At 39.9% G+C, this 22,453-nt stretch overlaps 1 protein-coding gene across 6 annotated transcripts in view; it reads right to left on the reverse strand.

Annotated features, from left to right (window-relative positions):
• The window catches only part of PTPRO (protein tyrosine phosphatase receptor type O), a 235,512-nt gene that overhangs the window by 87,438 nt on the left and 125,621 nt on the right, over positions 1–22,453 (reverse strand). For 4 of the 6 annotated variants that reach the window (XM_030542286.1, XM_030542268.1, XM_030542277.1 and 1 more), the window contains 4 exons: positions 10,486–10,644; positions 7,326–7,478; positions 5,532–5,981; positions 2,753–2,914 (listed from right to left, as the gene is read on the reverse strand). In XM_030542286.1, coding sequence (XP_030398146.1) covers positions 2,753–2,914; positions 5,532–5,981; positions 7,326–7,478; positions 10,486–10,644 — 924 coding nt within the window. Of the gene's footprint in view, positions 1–2,585; positions 2,651–2,752; positions 2,915–5,531; positions 5,982–7,325; positions 7,479–10,485; positions 10,645–22,453 lie in introns of those variants that run through there. The other 2 variants (XM_030542295.1, XM_030542312.1) reach the window with 2 other exon arrangements.

Raw genomic sequence — 22,453 nt, forward strand, 5'->3', positions numbered from 1 at the left:
CCCAGTTTGGGAGTGTATTCCACTCCCCAACTTCTGTATATGTCACCACACAAAGCCCAATTAGCCAGATAAACGAAGGGGTAATTTCTCCCCATCTGCTTCCTGTGGATACCTTAGGTCTTGGCAGGCCACCAGAAAGGTTTACAAAATCCACCTAGAATACTAAGAGTCTTGAGTCTTTTGGGATTTGACAGAACAACCAAAGAGAACCTAATAAGTCTCTGTGCTGTCCTAAAGGCTTTCAAAGCAAACTGAAATCAGCATTTGTTCCTAGATGTACCCATATGTGTGTGTTTTAATACAGTACAGTTAAATGTAAATGTGTACATCCAGGGACAAAGAATATAGGTCATACTTACAGGATAGGGCACTCTATCCAGGGAAACAGTGACTCTGAAAAAGATTTGAGGGTCATGGTGGGTAATCAGCTGAAGATGAGCTCCTAGTGTGACGCTGGGGGCCAAAAGAGCAAAAGCGATCCTGGGATGCATAAAAAGAGCAATCTTGAGTCGAAGTTGAGAGCTTTTATCTCTATATTGAGACTGCTTCTGGAGTTCTGCATCCGGTTCTGATGCCCATAATTAAAGAAGGAGGCTGAAAATTGGAGAGGGTTCAGAGAAGAGCCACAAGACTGATTTAAGGACTAGAAAACACACCTTACAGACTCACGGAGATCAATTTATCTTAAGAAAGAGGAGGTGACTTGATTATATATAAAAACCTACATCAGAAACAAATATTTCATAATGGGCTCTTCAGTCTAGTGGAGAAAGGCCCAATGGCTGAAGTTGAAGCTATTCCAATGGGAAATACAGAGTAAATTTTTAAGGGTGAGGGTAATTAACCATTAGAACAATTTAACAAGGGTCATGGTGGATTTTCCATCACTGCCTATTTCAAAATCAGGATTGGATGTTTTGTTAAAAGATCTGCTTTAGGAATTATTTCGGAGAAGTTCTATGGCTTGTGCCATGCAGGAAGTCAGATTAGATGATCATAATGGTCCTTCTGGCCTTAGAGTCTATGAATTACAAAAACCCATTTTCTGCATTTCATATAGCCTGTAAACATTTATTACATTACTGTATCATTTTAATATAGATAATGTTCTTTGTACACAATGAGCCAAATTCATCCCTGGTATAGCTCCACTTATGCATTACATCTTTTGAATATTACATTCCCTGGAGAGCACCAACTCTGGCTAGAAGGAATTGTAATTTATTAGGAATAAATTGTATTGTATTTAACAGGAATAAATAAGATTAATTTATATCCCAAACTTTGAGGAGGAGGGTTGGAAATGGGATAGCATAGTCCTGTTGCTATCAAATTGCTATCAAATTTAAAATATAGTATATGACTCTGCTGTTACACTAGCTATTACTAGCTGGTATATGTGAAAAAAATTCACAGGGTGGTGAAATTGTCATAGCAGAAGTACTCTGGCACCCCTTCTTGCATCAGCTGTCCCTCTCTTCTTCTCTCTCTGTGGTCTCCAAGAACCAAGGCCGCCCACTGGAGGGGAGTGAGGAGGGAAAGTGGGGCAATTTGCCCCAGCCCCACAGGGGCCCCACAAGCCTCTCCGGGGTTTTGGCAGCACTTCGGCAGCAGGCGCCACCCAATGAATACAAGTGCCACAAGTGATGGAGGGGAGGGGAAAGCCGCGATTGGCGGCACTTAGGCTGCTCTACCGCCACTGCTTCATTCTTTGGCAGCAATTCAGTGGCAGGTCCTTCCCTCCGAGAGGGACCTGCCACCGAAGACCCAGCCCTGCTCCAGGCCCCCTGAATCCTCTGGGCGGCCCTGCCAAGAACTGTTCATTTTTCAGTAATAGGATTTCTGAAACTTTGAAAAAAAAAAACACATGCAGCTCGAGACAGCCATCTGACATGGAAAATTTCAGTGTGCATAGTTAAAGTTTGGAAAGGTTACAAGCAATTAAAACCAGGGGATTATAATGGAAAGTGTTAGGCATTATAGACAAGAACTACAGGCAATGCTGCCAACTGCGTCTAGGATATCTAGCTATAGTATTCTGTCTCTAGGCAGGTGCCATTCTCTCAGAGTTGAGGCTGGCTGGTGAGGCACACATTTCTTATCAGTATGGGATTCTGTAGACTGCATTTTTCTGTTGATTTTATTTTGTGCAATGTTTGTCTCACTTTCCTGTTAGTGGAGTTATTCAGGCAACTCATGCACTTGTGTCTGAAAATGTGAACTTGGTCCTCAGATGGGTGAAAGTCTGAGCTAATCTACCTGTATCTCACTTATTGACCTAGCTGTCAGTTGTGATCTAGATTTAAGATATATGGTGTTATTTCACATAGATTACACTGTTTTATAAAACCTATAGTTGCCCTCACCCCTAGAATCCTACAAGTAAATAATCATATAGTTTCCTACTTCTGAATTTTGCAGGTTGGGCCTATTTTTCATTTTGCCTGCAAAAAATTCAAGTTCCATGTTCATGTGAGTTCCTTCTTGAATAGCTAGCAATGACTCTACCAGATATCTACCCAACATTTGATTCTTAACACAGGCAAGATTGCAGAATAAAGCCCCATGAGGGCAGGTTTGCTTACCTGGTTTTTAATGTATCCTGTTCCCTGCCATATGAAAATTCATGGAGACCAGGCTCTGTTGGGACTGTTGTAGGTTGATGAATAACCTCATTCAGTGTTTCATTTATCACACCTTATATACTGTTAAAGATACATTGTATGGGTGAAATCATCACTTAGATACTTACTGATGTAAAAACTAAGCGTTCTGGCTGATTGACTTCTCCGAATTTCACAAGACCCAGAGGAACTAAAGGTTGTCACAGATAACTTATATTTCCCTGGTTCTTTCAGTTCAGCAATAAATTCGTGAGTATCTTCACCTACCGTCAAAAATTCTGTGGTTTTCTCTAAATCAGGGAAGAAGAAGAAAAATAAGTGTGAATTAATTGAAATTTGAGAGGGCTCTGACTACCGAGGAACTGATTTGTATTGGATATGCGAATACTGTCTCTGCTGCAGGATGAAAAGGTTGGAAGAGGTCTGGATTTATGCAGGTAGTTTTATTCACTTGCTGTCAGTCCAAGAATAATTAATGACCAAGGCTTACACACAGGTGCAAAGTAATAATAGACCATGGTCAAAATTTCATTCAGTAACACTGATGATTAAGGAAGATTGTCGTGACCATGAAACACTTGAAAGTGAAAAACAATGTAGTGTGGTAGAAAAGAGTTTGCTATTTTTTCTTCGCTCTCCTTATTGTTCTGAAAAATTTCCCTGCCCCAAACAGCAGAAAGTCTAAGAAAACTAGCTGTCAGAAAGGGCCAGTTGAAAAATCATCTGGAGAAGTGGATGAAAAATCTCTAGCGCAGGTTATCTCATTAATGCTTTATGATGCATTGAAGGCCCTCTCCCATACTCCACCAACCACCCCCCTAAACACCCAACAGAACATGTTTTTCAGCTTTCCATTTAGAGAAACTTTTGCCTGAAGATAGCCTATATTTTCTCTCTCTCTCTCTTTTACTTTAGGTTCCATAGGGAAACTTCTCCACAGGCAGGGACAGCTGGATGATGCAATAGATCTTTTTAATCTCTACATTCTATGGGCTTGATTCTGCCGTCACTGACACCAGTGTAGATCTGGAGTAACTACAATGAAGTCACTGGAGTAATCTTTACACCACTGTAAAACTGGTGTAAAAAAAGAGAATTAAGTCCTATGATCCCTTCCCTCCCCCAATGCCCCCAACTCCCAGTTTCTATCACTTAGGACTTGTACACACGGGGAAGCTGTTGCAAAATAAGCTAGCATGTGAATTTAATAGCACAAGAGCTATTATACAGTAACTGCCCATACGGACACTTTTATTGTGCACTCAGTGCCTTTTTCTGCTTAAGCCACTTCCAAAAGCTATTCCACAATAGCTATTTTTGGTTAGCTCCTGGGTAGACAAGCCCTAAGGATATTTACATGAAAAGTTGACCCATGTTGTTTAAGCATTTTATTTGTTTATGGTGTTCATAGAATATCAGGGTTGGAAGGGACCTCAGGAGATCATCTAGTCCAACTCCCTGCTTAAAGCAGGGCCAATCTCCAGACAGATTTTTGCCCCAGATCCCTAAATGGCCCTCTCAAGGATTGAACTCACAACCCTTAGCTTAGCAGACCAATGTGCAAACCACTGAGCTATCCCTCCCACCATATCCAACCTGAAGTCCCCATGCTTTGCTTGTGAGACTCATAATCAACTCCTACGGAACTTATGACTTCACAACAGATACAGCACTTAGACTCAACAAAAGGAGTAAACAGTATGCACATGTGAAACTCCTGTGCAACAAGAATCCTATTGTCATGAAAGCGTCTTCAGTAGTATTAAAAGAGGAGATATTTAAAAATAATAACGTACAGGGCAACACTCTTACAGTGAAATAAGGTAGTGGGCAGAACCTCTTCACTATGGCCTAAAATCAAGTTGTGTCTTTTGTGCATATGTGCAAGAAAAAAGCTGGCCAAACGGCATGTGACTCTAGCTTCCTCAAAACCCCTGAGTTCACACTCCATGATCAAAGCCATAGAAGGGTGTTTCAGAGGAGTATTCCAGGATCCTCCTTAACCCAGAAACCCTGCCTCTTATGGAAATTATTCCTGATTTGGTAGCTCCATAAGAGACTATAGCCTGGTCACAGTGCAGATTTATGTTAATGCTGCTTTGCCAGTAACAGGCTTGCCAATTCTCATGATTTTATTGCGAGTCTTGCAATATTTGGTATTTTTCATAATGCCTCAGATCATGTTATTTTGTAAGAATTTCAGCTTTCATTAAAAAGAAAGGAGGGCGGGATTCATTTTGGCAGGAAAAAAGCTTGAAAATGTGAACTAGAAAGGCTCAAAACCCCAGAAGGCAAATAAAAAACCCCAAATTTTAAATTCTCATGATTCTTGAGCACTTGGAGAGAGCAATAATAATGTAGCCTGAGCTTTTGCCCAGAACTCAAAGTGAATCAAAGTGAATTAATTAATACAATATTTGGTTAGCTCTCATTACAAATGTGTGTGAGTTGCACAAGTATGAGCTCAGAGTAGCTGAGATCTGGTTCCCATGTTTAGATTTCATTTCTCCATGTTACCACACTCACTACTGGTCCTGAATGAAATAAGAAAGTCATAGCAGGTGGAAACAGAAAGGACCTCTTAGAGCATCACGTTAATCTCTCCTGACAATGTAGATGCTCAGCAGAAAATATGTAGACTATGTCAGAAATTAAATTGATGCTTTGCTTCATCTTAGTCACGAAGAACCCACATGATAGAGGAGATCTTCTTGTAGTATTTCCAGCCTGACTAGAAACAAGAAACACCACATATTATACAACGAATGCATATTCTTATCTCCATCCCAGTTTTGCAGACACAAGAAATCTGAATGAAAATACTTAAGGTTTGCTATCCCCTAATTATTCTGAGGAGAAGAAGTCACCACTAGGAATGATATAAAAAAGGCCTGGGTTTTACTTTACCTTCTCTTTCAATGTTAATATGAAATCCATCAAATGCTGTGGGTGGTTTTGGTGGCAACCAGCTTAGCACCATTTGCACAGGGAGGAAAGATGGAGTTTCTGGTGTAAGTTTCCCTGACATGCTGGCTGTACTGCTGTTCTCATATTCACTGGGAACTACATTGACAAACTCATCTTCACTTTCTGATGAATCAGCTTCATTAGTCCACCAGTATGGTTGGGTTGTAGTTGTGTAATCAGTGCTGTTATAGTGGTAATCAGGCCATGCATAAGAGGTGTTTGCTGAGGGAATTTCAGTTGGGCCATTAGAAAAATGGATAAGTTTATCTTGCCCTATTACATCCTGTGGTCCCATGAATGATTCTTCTAGGAAATTTCCACTGTGTTCCTCCCAGTTATTCTTGTTCATATGTACAATCTGGACAGAAATATTTCGAGGAGGGTAGGGAACTAAAAGAGAAAAGATTTTTTTAAAAAACAGTATGTATGTTTAATATACCCCTACAGCGGTTAGTTAATTCATCATGGAAATTAGCATGTCTAGTTTGCAGCAAGAGAAAATACCCAATATTTTGAAATTCGTTGTTCTTTCTATTAAGATTCTTTTCTTGCTTATACAGGTGTAAGCCAAGACTAACTCCATGTGGGTAAAACTAACAAAGGGAGAGAAGAATCAGGGCTAGAGTGTACAGGAATGTAGTAGTGTAGATGTGGGGACATTGTAATAAATTTACTCATGAGTAGCCCAACTAAGTTGCTCTGATGTGAGAACATGAGTAAAAATAATCAGGCGTGTGTTTGTAAGTTGGGCTCTTCATTTCTTTCATTGCTCCTTTTAAATCCTCTTGTGCATGGAAAACTATTTTTGTGGAACTGTGAAAGGAAAATACTGAAAAAATATCTTAATACACTGCACAGCAACTCATGATGTAAAATGCCATCCTGATCACTATATGGGTTTTCCCTCATAATTTTAGCAGCCAGCTTTGTGCAAACATCTAGAATGAAGTTAACACTTTATATCAAGGGAAAGCTTGATCTTAAAATTTCAAATGATACACAGCATGGGTTTCTAACTGGAGCATTTTGTACAATAGCTGCTGTAATAGATTGCAACCACATTCAGTACCTTTGTGGATTGTACTGTATTAAATTTATGAATGTTCTGTGTAACACTGTGGACTAGGAATTGTATTTACCTTCATGGGGGGAGGATTACTGCAGTTCATCCAGGAACTGAAAAACAGTGGGGAGTGATTACTGCAATCTCTGAGATTGTAAACAGCTCCAGAGAAGTACTACCTCTTGGGTGGTTGTTATATACTGGTTCCAACAGGTACGAAAGGCCCAAGGGGAACAAAGAAAGGGCTTTTGGTATAAAAGGCTGAGTTTAAACAGACTAAGGGCTTTCTCTTTCTAATCCAGCAAACGGACATAACCTTTGGTCCCAGTAGGGGCCCCAACACTTGCTGAAAGGTTGGAAGGACTTTGGCCTGTCAGAGCCCCATAGGATTGATGGCCAATTTCTGAACCTTTTGTTATCTGTTATATGTTTTCTCTCTATTCCTTTACCCTTAAATAAATATATTCTGCTGTGGAAAGAGTTGTGTGGTAATTTGTAACTGCTGGCAAATTGCTTCTTATCCCTGGAGAGAAAGCCTAGAATATCTTGTTTTAGGCAGTATGTACTTTTTATAAGCAAATGTTCATAATGGAAACACTGAGACATTACCCTTTGCACAGTGTTGCATGTAGACATGCTGTTAACGGTATATATACACACATTTTCTTCACCTGTTCTGTGCTGTTTGGGTTCATGCCTGACACCGCTATATTCCACTAGTGTGCTTTTGTTGAATGTTGCTTCTGACACCAATTGAAATGTGATGTTGCTGTAGCATATTCCTGGCAGCCAGTGATTGAAAACTGTTTTACCTTTAAAGAAATCTGTAGAAGGGCAAAAAACACACAAACAAATAAACCAACAACCTGACACACATCAAATGTTCACTTTCAGATAACAGGGTGGCACACTTTAAACGAGCGGTGTTTTGGATGTTTAACATAGGTTAGCCTAGTCTAAGTGATAAAATCCCAATAATTGAGTTTGGCAGTGTTTTTCCCGATTGTCAAAGGTACTTAGATGCAAAAAACGGCAAAATGAACATGAACAATTTTCCTGGGAAAGATAATTGCAACTGGCAACCCTGTTCAACATGATATTAGCATATCGAAGAACAGCTGATAAAAAGAAAAAAAGAAAAAAAAAAAGCTTCCAAATCCCTGTAACTACTGCATACAAGAGTTCCCTGGTCTTCTAGTGAATTAAGACATCAAGTTCAGCATAAGATAGTCAGTGGACAACTTTGATAGTACACATAGCAGAAAGGGGCCCAGTTTGTAATGCCGAGATATGGGTTAATCTCTAACATTATCAGGGGTGGCTCCAGGCCCCAGCACGCCAAGTGCATGCTTGGGGCAGCATGCCACAGGGGGCACTCTGCCGGCGCAGGAGGGCAGTAGGCAACTCCGGTAGACCTCCCACAGGCATGCCTGCGGAGGGGCCTCTGGTCCCGCAGCTTTGGTGGACCTCCCGCAGGCATGCCTGAGGGAGGTCCACCGGAGCCGCGGGACCAGCGGCCCCTCCGCAGGCATGCCTGCGGGAGGTCCACCAGAGTCGCCTGCCACCCTCCTAGCGACCGGCAGAGCGCTTCCTCCCCCCCCCGGGGCATGCCACCGTGCTTGGGGTGTCGAAATGTCTAGAGCCGCCCCTGATTAATGCATGGGGGAAGGGGAGAAATTAGGGCTATTTGGCAGTGGGGACTTTGTGGCTGATTACTGCCTGCCTCAGATAATTAAATAAAAATCCAGGGTGCATTTATTTATTTATAGCAGTAGCACAGCCATGAAGTCAACAAATACTGCTGCTAAATTCACTCCTTCACCAACCCCTTGGAGCAGCATTGCATGGCAACTCTCATGTACTGATTTTATGTATTATGCATCCAATAAAATTCATTTGCTTGTTAGGACAATTCTGCTGGCTATTGTGCAATTCTGAGCAAATAAGGTAGCTACAGTATTAAGCTTTTGGGGGCTGTGTATATATCCATATTCTTTTGTCACCTTTCAGAGTTATTCTCCCAGAACAAGCTTATTTGCATCTGATACTATAGACAGTACTAATTCAGTGGGAGTACCGTCAGATTTAAACTAGCGTAACTGAAGGTAGAATATGCTCTGACTCATTGTCATCACATTGCCATGAAATGTTAGGTATGATTAAGTTTTCCCAGCCCAAAATACTTTCAGGGTAACATTCAGTAAATTGCAGATGATTCTGCAACGCTGGCTGAAAACTCAATGAAACAAATCTTTTTGCCAACACATTCATTGGGATGGCACTTTTCCATAGGTGTATTTCCCCTTTAGGAGGAGAGTCTAAGCCTGGAAAATTTCAGCCCAAAAGGTGAATATTTCAGAAACTTATGAATGAGTGGAGACAAAAATCTTATATTGGAAACTGTTTTGCAGCAATTGTAGCTGTTGCTTCCAAGCATTCACTTATCACAGAAACAGACCTAGCTGTGGTACGGATTATGGGAATAGACATCAACCTTGCCCACCAGGTTAAGAGAAAAATGAAGAATAATTTTCCATTTGACACCCAAGGAACCATTTATGTGCTCTGTCAGAAGAATATAATTTCCTGAGCTGTGATATACAGTAGAACCTCAGAGTTATGAGCTGACCAGTCAACCACACCCCTCATCTGGAACACACTCAGGCAGCAGCAGGGAACCCCCTCCCCCAAAAAACAAATACAGTAGAGTATGTTAAATGTAAACTATTTTAAAAAATAAAGGGAAAACAGCATTTTTCTTCTGCATAGTAAAGTTTCAAAGCTGTATTAACTCAATGTTCAGCTGTAAACTTTTGAAAGAACCACCATAACCTTTTGTTCAGCATTACGAACAATCTCCAGTCCCAAGTTGTTCGTCACTCTGAGGTTCTACTAGAGCTGCAGCACTGGCATTAACATTCTGCTTGTGTAGGAAGCAGGACCATTGTTTTATGTCACCTGTTATCTCATTTTAAGCCTTGCTGAGCCAATAGCTCGTTCCAATGTTACAATTCATAACATTAGTAACTTCTACAGTTAGCTCTTCAATCAACTAATCTTTGGTCTTGGGCACTCGGGTTGAAATCCTGGCTTTTGCCACTGACATCACTATGGACAGAATTTCACCTTATATCACCACATGAGTTCTATAAAGTACACTCTAGCTCTCCTTCTTTCTGACTTTTTGGATACAGAACAGCACCAAAAGAAAAGATTAGAACACATTTTGGATTCCAGTGAACACATTTACTTTGAGGTGTCATAAATTGGGAACCCCTTGTCTGATTAACTTCAGTTTGGATGGGAAAATTCTATCCAACCTCAGTGTTCATATACCAGTACTGAGGACAATATTCCTCTCTCTGTGGATTTTAGAGCTAAGATGGGAATTGGGCTTAAAATTGAAGATGAGTGGCCATCTCTAAAATATATGGAGATATACCTATCTCATGGAACTGGAAGGGACCTTGAAGGTTCAAGTCCACCCCCTGCCTTAACCGGGCAGGACCAAGTACTGATTTTGCCCCAGACCCCTAGGTGCCCCCCTCAAAGACTGAACTCACAACCCTGGGTTTAGCAGGCTAATGCTCAAGCCACTGAGCTATCCCTCCTCCTCCCTCACAAATATGGAGAGGCTACTATCTCCCTATAACATATAGGCTATTTAAATGAGTAGTTATAACATTATTAGAATCACTAACTATGTTAAATCTTGGCACTCCTTTTTATTTTCCTGTAGATTCAACAGGAATAAATGAAGTGTCAATAGATAGTAGATATTTAGATTAACCATATTTGCATTGTTTTCAATATTTTTTTTCTTCTTCCTACCTTTGTATAACATTGTTCTATAATCTTTGCCTTCCCAATAGCTTATGTTTACTCTGGTGAAAACATTGTACTTCTCTGGATACTGAATTTCAAACAACACTCCCGTTTCTGGAGATGGTTTGTAGTCATAGATAGAAACGCTGCTTATGGGAAGAGGTTCTAAAAGACATGCAAAGAAACAAGCAGAAAAGGGGAAGAAAGGAACATTATTAGGCATACAAAAACAGAGAGAGAAGCTTTCATTTAATTTTACCCCCCCCTCCAAAGAAATCACATTATCCATTTCCATATGACATAGAAATTCTTAGACACATTGGTTGAAATCCTGGCCTTGATGAAGACAACAGCAACCCACTATTGACTTCATTAAGGCCAGAATTTCAGTCCATGTGTCCCCAGCTCATTCACTATTGTCATAAACAGATAGCTAAGGGTTAATGTTCTTTCACCCGTAAAGGGTTAACAAAGGGAACGAATCAGGAAACAAGACTTTTTAAAATCTGGGTAGAGGGAAGTTTTGGGTGTGAGTTCTTTGTTCTTTGTCTTGGTTCGGTGACCCTCTCGGCTCTGAGAGTGATCTTTCTATCTCCAGGCTTTCTAATCTTCTGTTTCCAAGTTGTAAGTACAAGGATAGTAAGACAATAGGTTTATATTGTTTTTTTGTATTTACATGCCTGTAGTTGCTGGAATGTGTTAAATTGTATTCTTTTTGGATAAGGCTGTTTATTCATTTTTTCCTTTAAGCAATTGACCCTGTATATTGTCACCTTGATACAGAGACCAATTTTATGTCTTTTTCTTTCTTTTTATATAAAGCTTTCTTTTTAAGACTTGTTGGATTTTTTTTAGTGGGGGCTCAAGGGGATTGAGTCTGCAGCTTACCAGGGAATTGGTGGGAGGAAGAAGATGGGGGAAAGGGAAAATCTCTTTGTGTTAGATTTACTAAGCCTGACTTTGCATACCCTCTGGGTGAGGGGAGAGAAAGATTTGATCTCTCAGTATTTGTGTTTCAAGGACTTGAAGCAGGGAGTATCCTAGGGTCCCTAGGGCGGGGAAATCTGGGAGGAGGTAAAGAGGGGGAAGGGAAGTGGGTTATTTCCCTTTGTAGTGAGACTCAGGGCATCTGAGTCTTGGGGTTCCCCAGGGAAGGTTTTGGGGAGACCAGAGTGAGCCAGACACTGGAATTTTTCTGGCTGGTGGAAGCGATATCAGATCCAAGCTGGTAATTAAGTTTGGAGGTTTCATGCTAGCTTCTCATGTTCTGAACACTAAGGTTCAGATCTGAGTAGGAAAGTTATGACAACTATCCACAAAGCTTATTCCTCTCAGAGGATGAATTCATCCCTACACAGAGAGCCAGCAGAAAGCCTGTGCAACACTGAAGTCCAACTCAAGCCCTCAAAGTGAAGCTTAAATAGGAGGTAAGTGGTGCATAGTCTGTGTGCTGGCTCTCCGCATAGGACTGAATTTCACTTTTATTACTTGTCTTCAGATCAGAGATGGGCCCTGACTATAAACAAACAAAAAAAAACAAAAAAAAAAAAGCTTTGAGGGTAGAGTAGGGTGAACAATAGATTTTTCAGTTCACTGGCAATTTCATAAAAACAATTGTTTCAAGTCAAACCAAAAATGAAAACTTTCAGTTTTCAGCACATTAAAAAGTTGGAAAAAACAGTTTGGGTTCAAATGAAACATTTTGTGCAACCCAAAATGAAATGTTTCATTAGGATTTTGAGCATTTTTTAATGTTTTAAAATTTTTGTAAGTAAAATAACCAGAAATTTTGAAATCAAACGTTCATAATTTTGAAAATGTCAAATTGCAAAATGTTTTTATGTTGCTGAACCTAAATTTTTCACTGAAAAAATTTTTCGTAAAATTTCACTCTGCTCTACTTTGGGATATTCATAAGCATGATGTGGATCTGAACTTTTCAGCTCACTCCATCTCTATAGCAAAATGCAATGCCAAAGCAGGAAACACAAGACTTTTATATCTTGTAGAGTTAAAAAAAAGATTACTTCCTATTTTTATATGTTCTTGCTTCTGTCTGTCTATTTTAGGTATTTACATGGCCTCCATCACCGTAGTATCTCAGTGTCTCATGATCTTCAGTGTCTTTATCATCAGAATACTCCTATTATCATCCCTGTTTTACAGATGGGGAACTGACTCAGAGTTTAAGTGACTTGCCCAAAATCACACAGGAAGTCTGTGTGGACAACAGAATTGAATCCTAGTCTTTTCAAGTTCCAGCACTGGCCCTTCTTTTGTCTAGTCTTGTTATAAAGTAAGAAAAATGGGCCCAGATCCTCAACTGTTTTTCATAAAGCAGCGAAGTTCCATTAATTGCAGAGGAAGATTGCTGGCCAATAACTCACGTATGCTGTGCTTACTGTTCATTGTAATGTGACTACCGTGACTGCACAATGATGATGTCAGTTTCTTTCAGATGAGAATCTGGTCCAATATTCGTAATATTGGAGCCACAATTTTGTTATTTTTTTCATTACCTGCAAAATCAGTCCATAGCCTCATATATATTTCTCAGCTAGGACAGACTTTCCAATATGCTTTCATAATGTGTGAGCTGGCCACGCATATCTAGCCATTGGGCAGACATACAAATAACAGACAACATTTTTAGTGAGAGTTATTCTACACAACCATTTTAATAATTCGCTTTTACACCCAAAGTTCTCAGTAATTGCTTCTACACTTATGATCTAGGCTTTTTAGCTCTCCAGTGCTTGTTGGACACAGACTGAAAAACACCAGATGTTCAGTACCAATTATTATTTGTACTACAGCAGCACAGAGAAGGCCCAACAACTGAGATCAGGGCCCCACTGCGCTAGGCCTGATATAAAACACTAGTAAGAGATATTCCTTTCTCTAAAGCACTTACAATCTAAATAGAAAAGATTAAGGGTTGGAGAAAAGAAGTATAATCTCTATTTTACTAAGGCACAGAGATATTAAATGATTAGTCAAAGATTGCAGAGCTAGTACCAGTACAGTACCTTAATCACAAGATCATCTGTCCTCATTACTACCTTCTGCCAGATAAACCAGTTCAAACAGATTAAAAACAAGCCAAGGTGGCCCATGAAGAAGTTGGCATATTGGGAAGCCAACCTAGTATCCATGGCTTTCCCATGGTTTGGACAAAGTGTTTGTTGTTGAATGTAAAATTGTTATGGGTGAGGATGAAATGGATGGGTTTGGTAATGTGTTTGCAGTGGATATCTGAGGCTTGTTCACGGTCTTGTGAATATTTAAGGAAGACAGTTATGCTGTCATTGTGAGGGATGTTGGTGTATAGGGAAGTGACATCGATGGTGTTCTGAGGGAGACTGTACAAACACTGCAGAGTTTGTGGAGGAAGTGAGTTGTGTCCTGGATGAATCTGGCCCTTTGCATGGTGAGTGTTTTGGAGGATAGTTTCTATGAGTCCCAATATTCCTTCAATAGAGTGCTGTGGCCAGACACGATGGGTCTGCTTAGGTTCCCTTGTATCTTAGCAATCATGTACAAGGTCCTTGGAGTGGGCTTGAAGGGGATGAGTTTGTTGGAGTTTTTCTTGGAGTTCTTTGGGGAAGAATTTTGTTATCCTGAAATTCCTGGGTAAATTATGGCATGCGGTCTTCTCTGATTTCTTCATAGTAGGTGATGTCAAAGAGTTGTCAGTTGGCCTGGTTAACATAGTCATCACAGTTGAGGACTATGATGGTGCCCACTTTGTCTGCTGGTTTAATCACTAACTGGTGGTTAGATTTCAGCGACTGTGTAGCATAGCTGTCCTCTCATTGGTGGAGAGATTGTGGTAGATGTAATGTGATGTTTGTTAAGGATTTCAGTCAATTTTTTTCCTGAAGCAAGCAATGTAAAGATCAGAAATGTGGTTTTGTCCACTCTGTGGTGTCCAGTCAGATTACTCTTTTTTCTTATGATTATAGGTGGGGACGTGGTAATTGTGAGTGGTGTCATCATTGCTGTAAAAGAATTCTTTGAGGCAGAGCTGGCGGAAGAACTCTAGTACTCCACATATTAGTATAATATCAGGTTCAGTGGTGGAGCAGAAGTTCAGTCCCAAAGAGAGGACAGATCATTCAGTTCCACTTAAGGGTATCTTGATAAATTGATAATGTTTGGGTGTCATGTAGTGTATATGTAGTGAGTACTGGTGCCATTGTTTCTCCCGGAGTTGGTATTCTGTAGGTTATGGAGTAGTTTTAGTTGATCCCACTTTCTGTTTTTGTGTTGGATGGACGGAAATCATGAGGTTTTTGTTTGTTTTTTGTTTTTTAATAATAGTTTTGGATTTCTTGCATGATTTCCAGGTGACTTTCCTGATTTTTCTTTCAGTGTTTGGGAGAATATGATGATTTCTTGTTTGAGGCTCTCAGACTTCTTGATTTAGCTGGGAGAGGAAGCAGAAGTCACAAAATTCTAGAAAGAAGGCATTGAGTTTGGCATTTGTGCCCTAGTTGAAATCAGAGAATACTGGTCTTCTTGGAAAATAGAGTGCAAAATCCCATGGAATGAGACTATTTTCTACACCAGAAAGCATTGACCTATTGCAGCTAAACATCCACACATCTGAATACCTACTACTTATTCAAAATGAATCTCCAGGACTCTCAAACACCAATACATATTGTAATGTGCAGAGTCCGTGAAAAATATTGCTGACAACTCCTGATTTAATAGCCCAGAAATAGATAACAGCAAAAGCAGGTCACAAAATACGAAGCCTTCTACCTTCTTTCTATTGAGTCTATTCCCATCTCTTCAACTGAAATAAGTGGCTGATCTGGTTATCCACATGACCACAGGGTGCATATAATAGCTCTTACACATGGTAGTGCTTAAAATATCAATAACAATGTCTGAATAGTACAACTCTTAGCTGCAAGTCATCTTTCACTATCGTGGGTCTGCCTTGGGCTTTTTCTTCTATTATCTCATTCAGATTTTGGCCTTCCTTATTATTGTAATAATTACGGCAACTTTCTAAGTCACTGATTGAATTATCCAGTTATTTCTTCCTAGGACAAATCAAATAAAGGGTAGAAGTCGTATTCATTTTGAATTCAAATTATTTTGGTTCCTGATGCTTTGATTTAATTAGCCTATGATTGAATTAAGTGGAAGATGCTATGGATTGCCTTTCCTGCTGTTATGTTTCATTTACCTTCCTCTCTCTTTGGCTTGAGAAAGATGCTAGCACAGTAATGTGAGTGAAAACATGGAATTTAGAACATCTCCCATCAGCCTATTCCCTCTGGCACCAAGTCTCCTAATCTAAGCCAATTTCACACTCTGAAATTACAGGGACGCTCTATAGATAAACACAATGTTCTGGTTTGTATTTCTCATAACTTGGGTTACTAGCAGCTCTCTAGGTTATTAAAGCTTAATGAATATGTATACTATTTTCCTTTTCATCATATGCATTTAATTTATCACACCATGGGAGAATGAAATTAGTGACTGGTCAGTTTCACTTCCCTGCTCTCTCAGCATTTAGGGCCCAATCTAGCACCCAATCTTTCAATTTACTTCAATGACCCTTAAATACCTAAAACAGTTGTAGTACAAAGATGCCAAAGTGCCTGGGCTTCCAACAATTGAAAGGAATATTTTAGAACAGTCTCTCTCACCCTATGCATTCTATTTGCATTTCATATTTTTAAAATTATACAATAATAATAAATTTTAAGGTGTTATTTGTAAGCCCTCCTGTGTGGCACAAAAATATTTTGTTTGAAGTGCTAAAATCTACACTTGGGCATAGATGATTTCAGTGTTTCTTTTAAAGAAGCTTTAATAAATGTATTCACACACAGTGTCCTTTCATTTTTAAATACTCATAGCATATTATGCCCATGCAGAGCAGTTTGTAGGATCAGGACCTACGCCCATACCTGAACTTTAAATAGCCTGCCTGTGTTTAGGATACACACAATTGTGTTTCTTCTGTAGGTCTGAGAATCTGCTGCTCCCATAGCAACCTATTTCTCTTCCTGTCTATTGAAAATTTTCAACTTCATCATTTCGCCTGGACTCCCTTTCCCTTTTGTATTTAATCTGTTACCTGCATTATGCAAATGGCATGTGAGAATAATGGAAGTTGCAAACCTACTTCTCATAAACCTAGACCGATTTCAGATGCTAAATCCTTCAGAAAGCCTTCAATCAGTGCCAGTCACATTAAAGTTTTATATGGCTGTTTCAAACCAAGAAGAAAAAAAAACCTGTACATTGAATATTGTCTCCACCCTCCAACCAAATTTCCCAAATAAATTTCTTTTTAAATATTCGTAAATCTGCATGCCCTACATTCTGAATTCATTATGGGTTGCCATGCTCAAGTGGATGAGTATTACACATGGTTCCTAGAAATGGGCCAGGGATTAACTCCCTTACCAATTGCACCAAAAATAGATTAACAATGACTGGCATTTATATACCGCCTTCCACAGAGAAGAATCCAAGAGCATTTTTACAAAGTAAGGCCACCATACTGCCGACATGTTCTCACATGTGGTGTCATTTTGCACACAAGTAGTCCCAATTGAAGTCAGTGGGGCTACTGACATAAATAAATTATCAACAGACATAAGTTTCTGCAGGAGTAAATTATTATTTATTTGTATCATGTTATTGCCTATATGCCCCAATCAGGATAACAGCTCCTCAGTAAAATGCAGCCATCTCTGGGGTGAAATGCAGCAGCTACTTAATGTATGCAGTAACATCACATTAAGGTTTCGGATAGGTAGTGAAGAACACCATTGCCACTGCACAGAGAATTTAAGCAGAGATACCAACTGGAATGTTCCAGTGTGACTAGCAATTTCGGGTGCCTCAAATTCTATGGGCCCAGCTTAATACAGCTTAGAGATGAGATATATCAAAATTGGGGCCTCTGTGTTTAACACAACCCAAAAACTTCAAAAAAAGTTTTACATTTCATCTGAGGCACAGCACTCAACCTCCTCCTACGGCACAGATTCTATGATGCTTTGGAGGGAAGAATGGCATCTACTGAATCAATAGTGCCATTTCCTGCAGCATCTACTTTGACATTCAAGTATTAACCATTTCCAATACTGATTACTTTCTAAGAACTGATAAAATTACAGCCCCCAAAAGGTACAGCTGTAGGGCAGTAGGGAGGAGGGAAAAAAAAGAAAAAGATCTATGGACAGAATTCTTTTTATACAAACTATTTTTTCAAAGTTTTCCCATGAGGAGTCAATGGCTTTTGAAAAGTCAAGATATTTTACAACCCTAATCTTCTAGTTACAGGGCAAAACAAATATCAAGCAGAGCAGTTCTTAATGGTACCATGTGTCCTGATTTAATTTCCCAGTTGAAATAGAAGGTTTTGTTTGTTTGTTTGTTTGTTTTTTACAGAGAGGCACATGGTAATTTTGCAGCATGCTGCCTTCTCTACTCCTTTACATGTGTAAAGCTTGTTCTCTCAATGGGATTAACCCCAAAACAAAAAAGCAAATCAATACAGAGTGAAAAAACTAGCAAGCACTGATGTAACTCAGCCTAGCAAGGCTGTCTCAGAATAAAGCTTAGTGAATATCACTAGACTCTCAATAAAATCAAGTCTCCTGACTGGAAAAGGGTGGGACATGGGTGAAGGGTTTTAGTCACTGGTTTTAGAATTACTTTCTTTATTGCTTCCAAAACTACTATATAAGTGGGATTTAGCAAGTGTCAACAGAGCAATCAGAGACAAGATGACATCTCAGGAGAGCAACCCCCGTCCCTAGAGTAATCTAGTTAGTATGGCTAAAAATAGCAGAGATGATGTAGTGGCACAGACTGCACAAGCCAGCCCAGAATCCTAGATACATACTCACACTGTGAATTCACTTCTATGCTAGCTACACTGCAGCTAGGGCGGGGATGCTTACCTGAGATGTGATCACAGTGTAAATGTACCCTTAACTAGCAGCTTTCTTTCAGATTCCAAAACACTCAATACACATTATAAATCCAGGAATCACCTCCCCCTTCAATGAAAAGAAGCCACTTTAAGAGCAGAAGGGAGCAGTCTTTAAACAGCATCACAGCATCACTATTATTTTTTAACCTTATTGAGTTCAGACTCCAAGGGGAGATTAAGGCTAGATATACAGGATGCAATTATTCTTGCTGGCATTTGGCCAGGATACCAAGGTTAACACACCTAGTCTTGTAAAAACTGTCATGGGATTTTTTTCATAATAAGTGGTCAGGACTTCAATTTTACCTCTTCTTCAGCAGTAATGTGTCCAACACCACCATATTGAACACTGGTCCACTACTGAATCAGTGGGAAGAGTGACACCTTCTTATCACCAATACCACATTCTGTCTTGCACGTCTCCCATCTAAGGGCAGATTGTAGACAGTTCTGCTCTCTGATGAAATCATAATCCAAAGTAGATTGGCAACAGATTAGATCTGCTCAGTTCACTAAATCTAAGGCTGCGAGTTCAGGTATAGCAATCACTGGGCCCTGCTACAGCCTCCAAATATGTGGACTATAGAATCCAAATAATACATGCATACATGATGCTAAAGACACCAGAAGCTCTATGTTCTGTGGAATTTTGACTAGTAATGAGAAAGTCCTGAAACCATTTGAACTAGGGACATGTGAACATATTCACGACAAGTGAAACTGGCAAACTGTTCCTTTTTTACTAGCATCAAACTTTCTGACATCCATCCCAACATTTTCACTACAGCAAGCAGCACTGTTGGATATCAAAACTACTTTCTCTTTGAAAACAAACCCCTTTTGATCTCACAGAGAAGGTCCAAGTTGAAGATGACAGCCCTATGTGGCAGAAAAAAATATCCTGATGTCTTTTCCCCCTGAACAATCTTCTTCTTCCTAGACAGAAGCCTTTGATGAATGCAGCAAAAATTCTGTCAGACTTCAGCGGGGTGAGATTTCACCCTGTGAAGAGAGATTACTTTTTTTTTCTTTTCTGTCCACCTGCTGAGAGAAGATCATCACAGAAGGAACTAGAATAGGGGAAGGAAATCAGCTCATAGGAATATTGTATTGGAAAGCAGAGAGTTCTCAATAGAAAGAGAGCTTTTCTATGGATCCCTGAGGGGAAAAGCCTCTTTCCCCACACTCTGCTCTCAGTTGCCTTAGCACAGGATTGGGATGAAAGATGACAGTGGTATGTAGTGCCACTTCACAGACACTTCTGCAAATATCAGTAAGCCCAGAAGAACTGTTGCGAAATGTTTAAGGACAGCTTCGGGACCAATTACAGTCAACATCATTTATCTCAAAGAGTCATGCATCATCAGCCACATAGTTTGATTTATCTCATGGCAGCCCAACACATGGGGCCAGTTCGTAGCTGGTGTAACTTGACGGAAGTCAATGGAGTTGCATCAGGATGAATTTGCTCCAGGATCCTGGCAGCAGCATGTCACTTCTTTAAGTCATAGAAAAAAACAGATTAGATAAATCTATTTTCCACATGGTCACACTAAGCCAATGATATTTAACAGACAGAGAACATATGACCTATGGAAAAATATGAATTGATCCTAATTACTTTACTGGTTGCCAGAGTATCAGACTTTTCCTGACCAAATTCCATCATTATAACATCCCTCTCCTCAATTAAAAGACCTTCTTGAGAAGGCTACAATATTATAAGGGGAACTAGTAGCAACCCATATACTTAGGTGGCCCATGCTTTCCATTAGGAAGGATTCTTGCAACCTTTTCTTTGAGAAGTTCTTACACCTGCATTGTTTAGAGCAAACCTTTCACTTTCAGCTGGGCAAATGTCCTTAGGTTACAGATACGTCTTTACTTCATCCCAGGAAACTCTGTTTATCTTTTACTAAATTTGTAAGTTCAGACTTGTGTCTCTGCCAAAGCAGCAGCAGCAGACACTGTACTGGGAATAGTACTGGAAAAAAAATTCTTCTGAATTTGTTTCCCAAGCAAAAAAAAGGCAGATTTGGCAATACTGAAACAGTTTGCAAATTCACGTCATTTTTGCTTAATTGTTTCACTCCATCTGCTTCCCCCTCCCTCACAAAATAATCCAAAAAAATCAAATCATTTGGATATTTTGAATGAAAACATCTTTTTGTTTTGAATTTCCCATCATTGAATTTATTTTTTAATGTTAATAAAATACTTGCAATGGAAATGACTTTTTTTTCCCCCAACATGAAATCATCCCCCTCCCCCAATTCATTGAAAATTTTGAAAAACTTCGTTTTGGATTGACCCCAAAAGCATTTCCCCTCAAATTTTTCAGAATTGCCAAAGAACTGAAAAATCAGTTATTTGCACAGCAGCATCCGGGAACTCCATGGAACAGCCAGAGCAGCTGCAGGGTGCTGAACTGGTATCTCTTCGAGGATCCAGCACATAGCCTTATCGGCCAATGCTCCAACCCCATCTGGGGATATCACTTGGAACTGGAGCACTCTCAACCTGGGGGAGAGAAAGAAAGCTAGCCCAGGCTCTACACAACCACAGCCTATACCCAGTGTGCAGCCCCAGCGGCCCATCAGTCCCTTTGGGGGCACTATATGGAGCAGGAGCTCTCCCAACTCCTGAGAGTAAGAACTGGGCTGGGCTCCTACCACTTTCAACTGCCCCCTGCATCTGGGCCCAGTGGTTCATCCTCCATTAGGAAATAACAGCCTTCTCCTGCTGGCAGGCAGCTAATGTAGCCAGTCCTGTCTCTTAGGTAGTAGCAGTCTGTACTGCAGTGCTGAAGGCTCAGGATTCAAACCATGAAGATGCAGCATGCTGATGAGTTATTACAGATGTACATAACCAAATTTATTTTTACCATTTTCCTTTAAAACCAAAATCTAGAAAATTGCATTTTAAAAATTACATTCAAAAGGACATTATTAAGGTTGCAAACAAGAACTCAAAGTTAGGAAATGCCACAATACTTCTGGAACCTTAACTCAGTTTCCTTGTGCATCTTTGATTACATGAGCATATACTATTTTTTCGACAGGTTCGCTGCCTCTTGAGTGGCATTTCCTTGACATTACAACTCAAATAATGTTTATCTAATGGACTTCAGGAAGATTGTAATTATTGTATATGCTGTTTGTCGACAGCGGCAGTGCTGTACTTACACAGGCTCATAAAGTTCCAGAGTAGGGTTGTCAACTCTGACAAATTATTCCAGGAGATCCCCCCCATGATGTAATGTCATTTTCTTAAAATATCCTATTAAAATCTCCTGGATCATTTTCAATAGTCATTGAGAGACTGATGGCAATTCCAGGAGACTCCAGGCCAATCCTGAAGAGCCAGAAACCAAACAAATTTATACATTGATTTCAACTTATCATTTGACCCCAAAGGGTACTCTGTATCAAAAAAGCTCCCCCTAGTCCCAGAGTTTCTCCTGATTTGCTTCAGCCAGGTCTTTATCAGGCCAGTTTAAACAGTGAAAAGGGCTGTCTGGTTTTACGTGGTAACAACTCATCACAGAAACCTGACTGTGAATGAGACTTATGCCCAGATGTACAATCGAAGACCTGATTAATCATAAATGGCTAACTATTTTTTCCCCATTGGAGTTTTTAAAAAAAGAACAGGACTTTCAGATAAAGAAATCATTTTAAGCGATACAAACTGGTTTCAATGCTTGTAAGCCATGTTAGAATGACTGCAAGCCTCAGCATCTGACATTCAATGAGAAGCCTTGGTACCTCTCATGATGTGGCTGGACTAAATGCAATCAGACCTCCCTGCCCTGTTTCTGGTAGATGAATCCTAACAACGTCAACACAAACAAACCTCTTAAAAGGGAGGTTACTAAAAGGTGCTCCATGCTACAAAAACTTTGAGATGTTCCACCTGGGGGGGAGATTGTCACAGTGACCACCTGGCTTCCCAGGTACAACTGCACAGAGCAGCACCTCTCCCATTCATGACCAA

The sequence above is a fragment of the Gopherus evgoodei genome, chromosome 1 (assembly GCF_007399415.2).
Source record: "Gopherus evgoodei ecotype Sinaloan lineage chromosome 1, rGopEvg1_v1.p, whole genome shotgun sequence".
NCBI lineage: Eukaryota > Metazoa > Chordata > Testudines > Testudinidae > Gopherus > Gopherus evgoodei.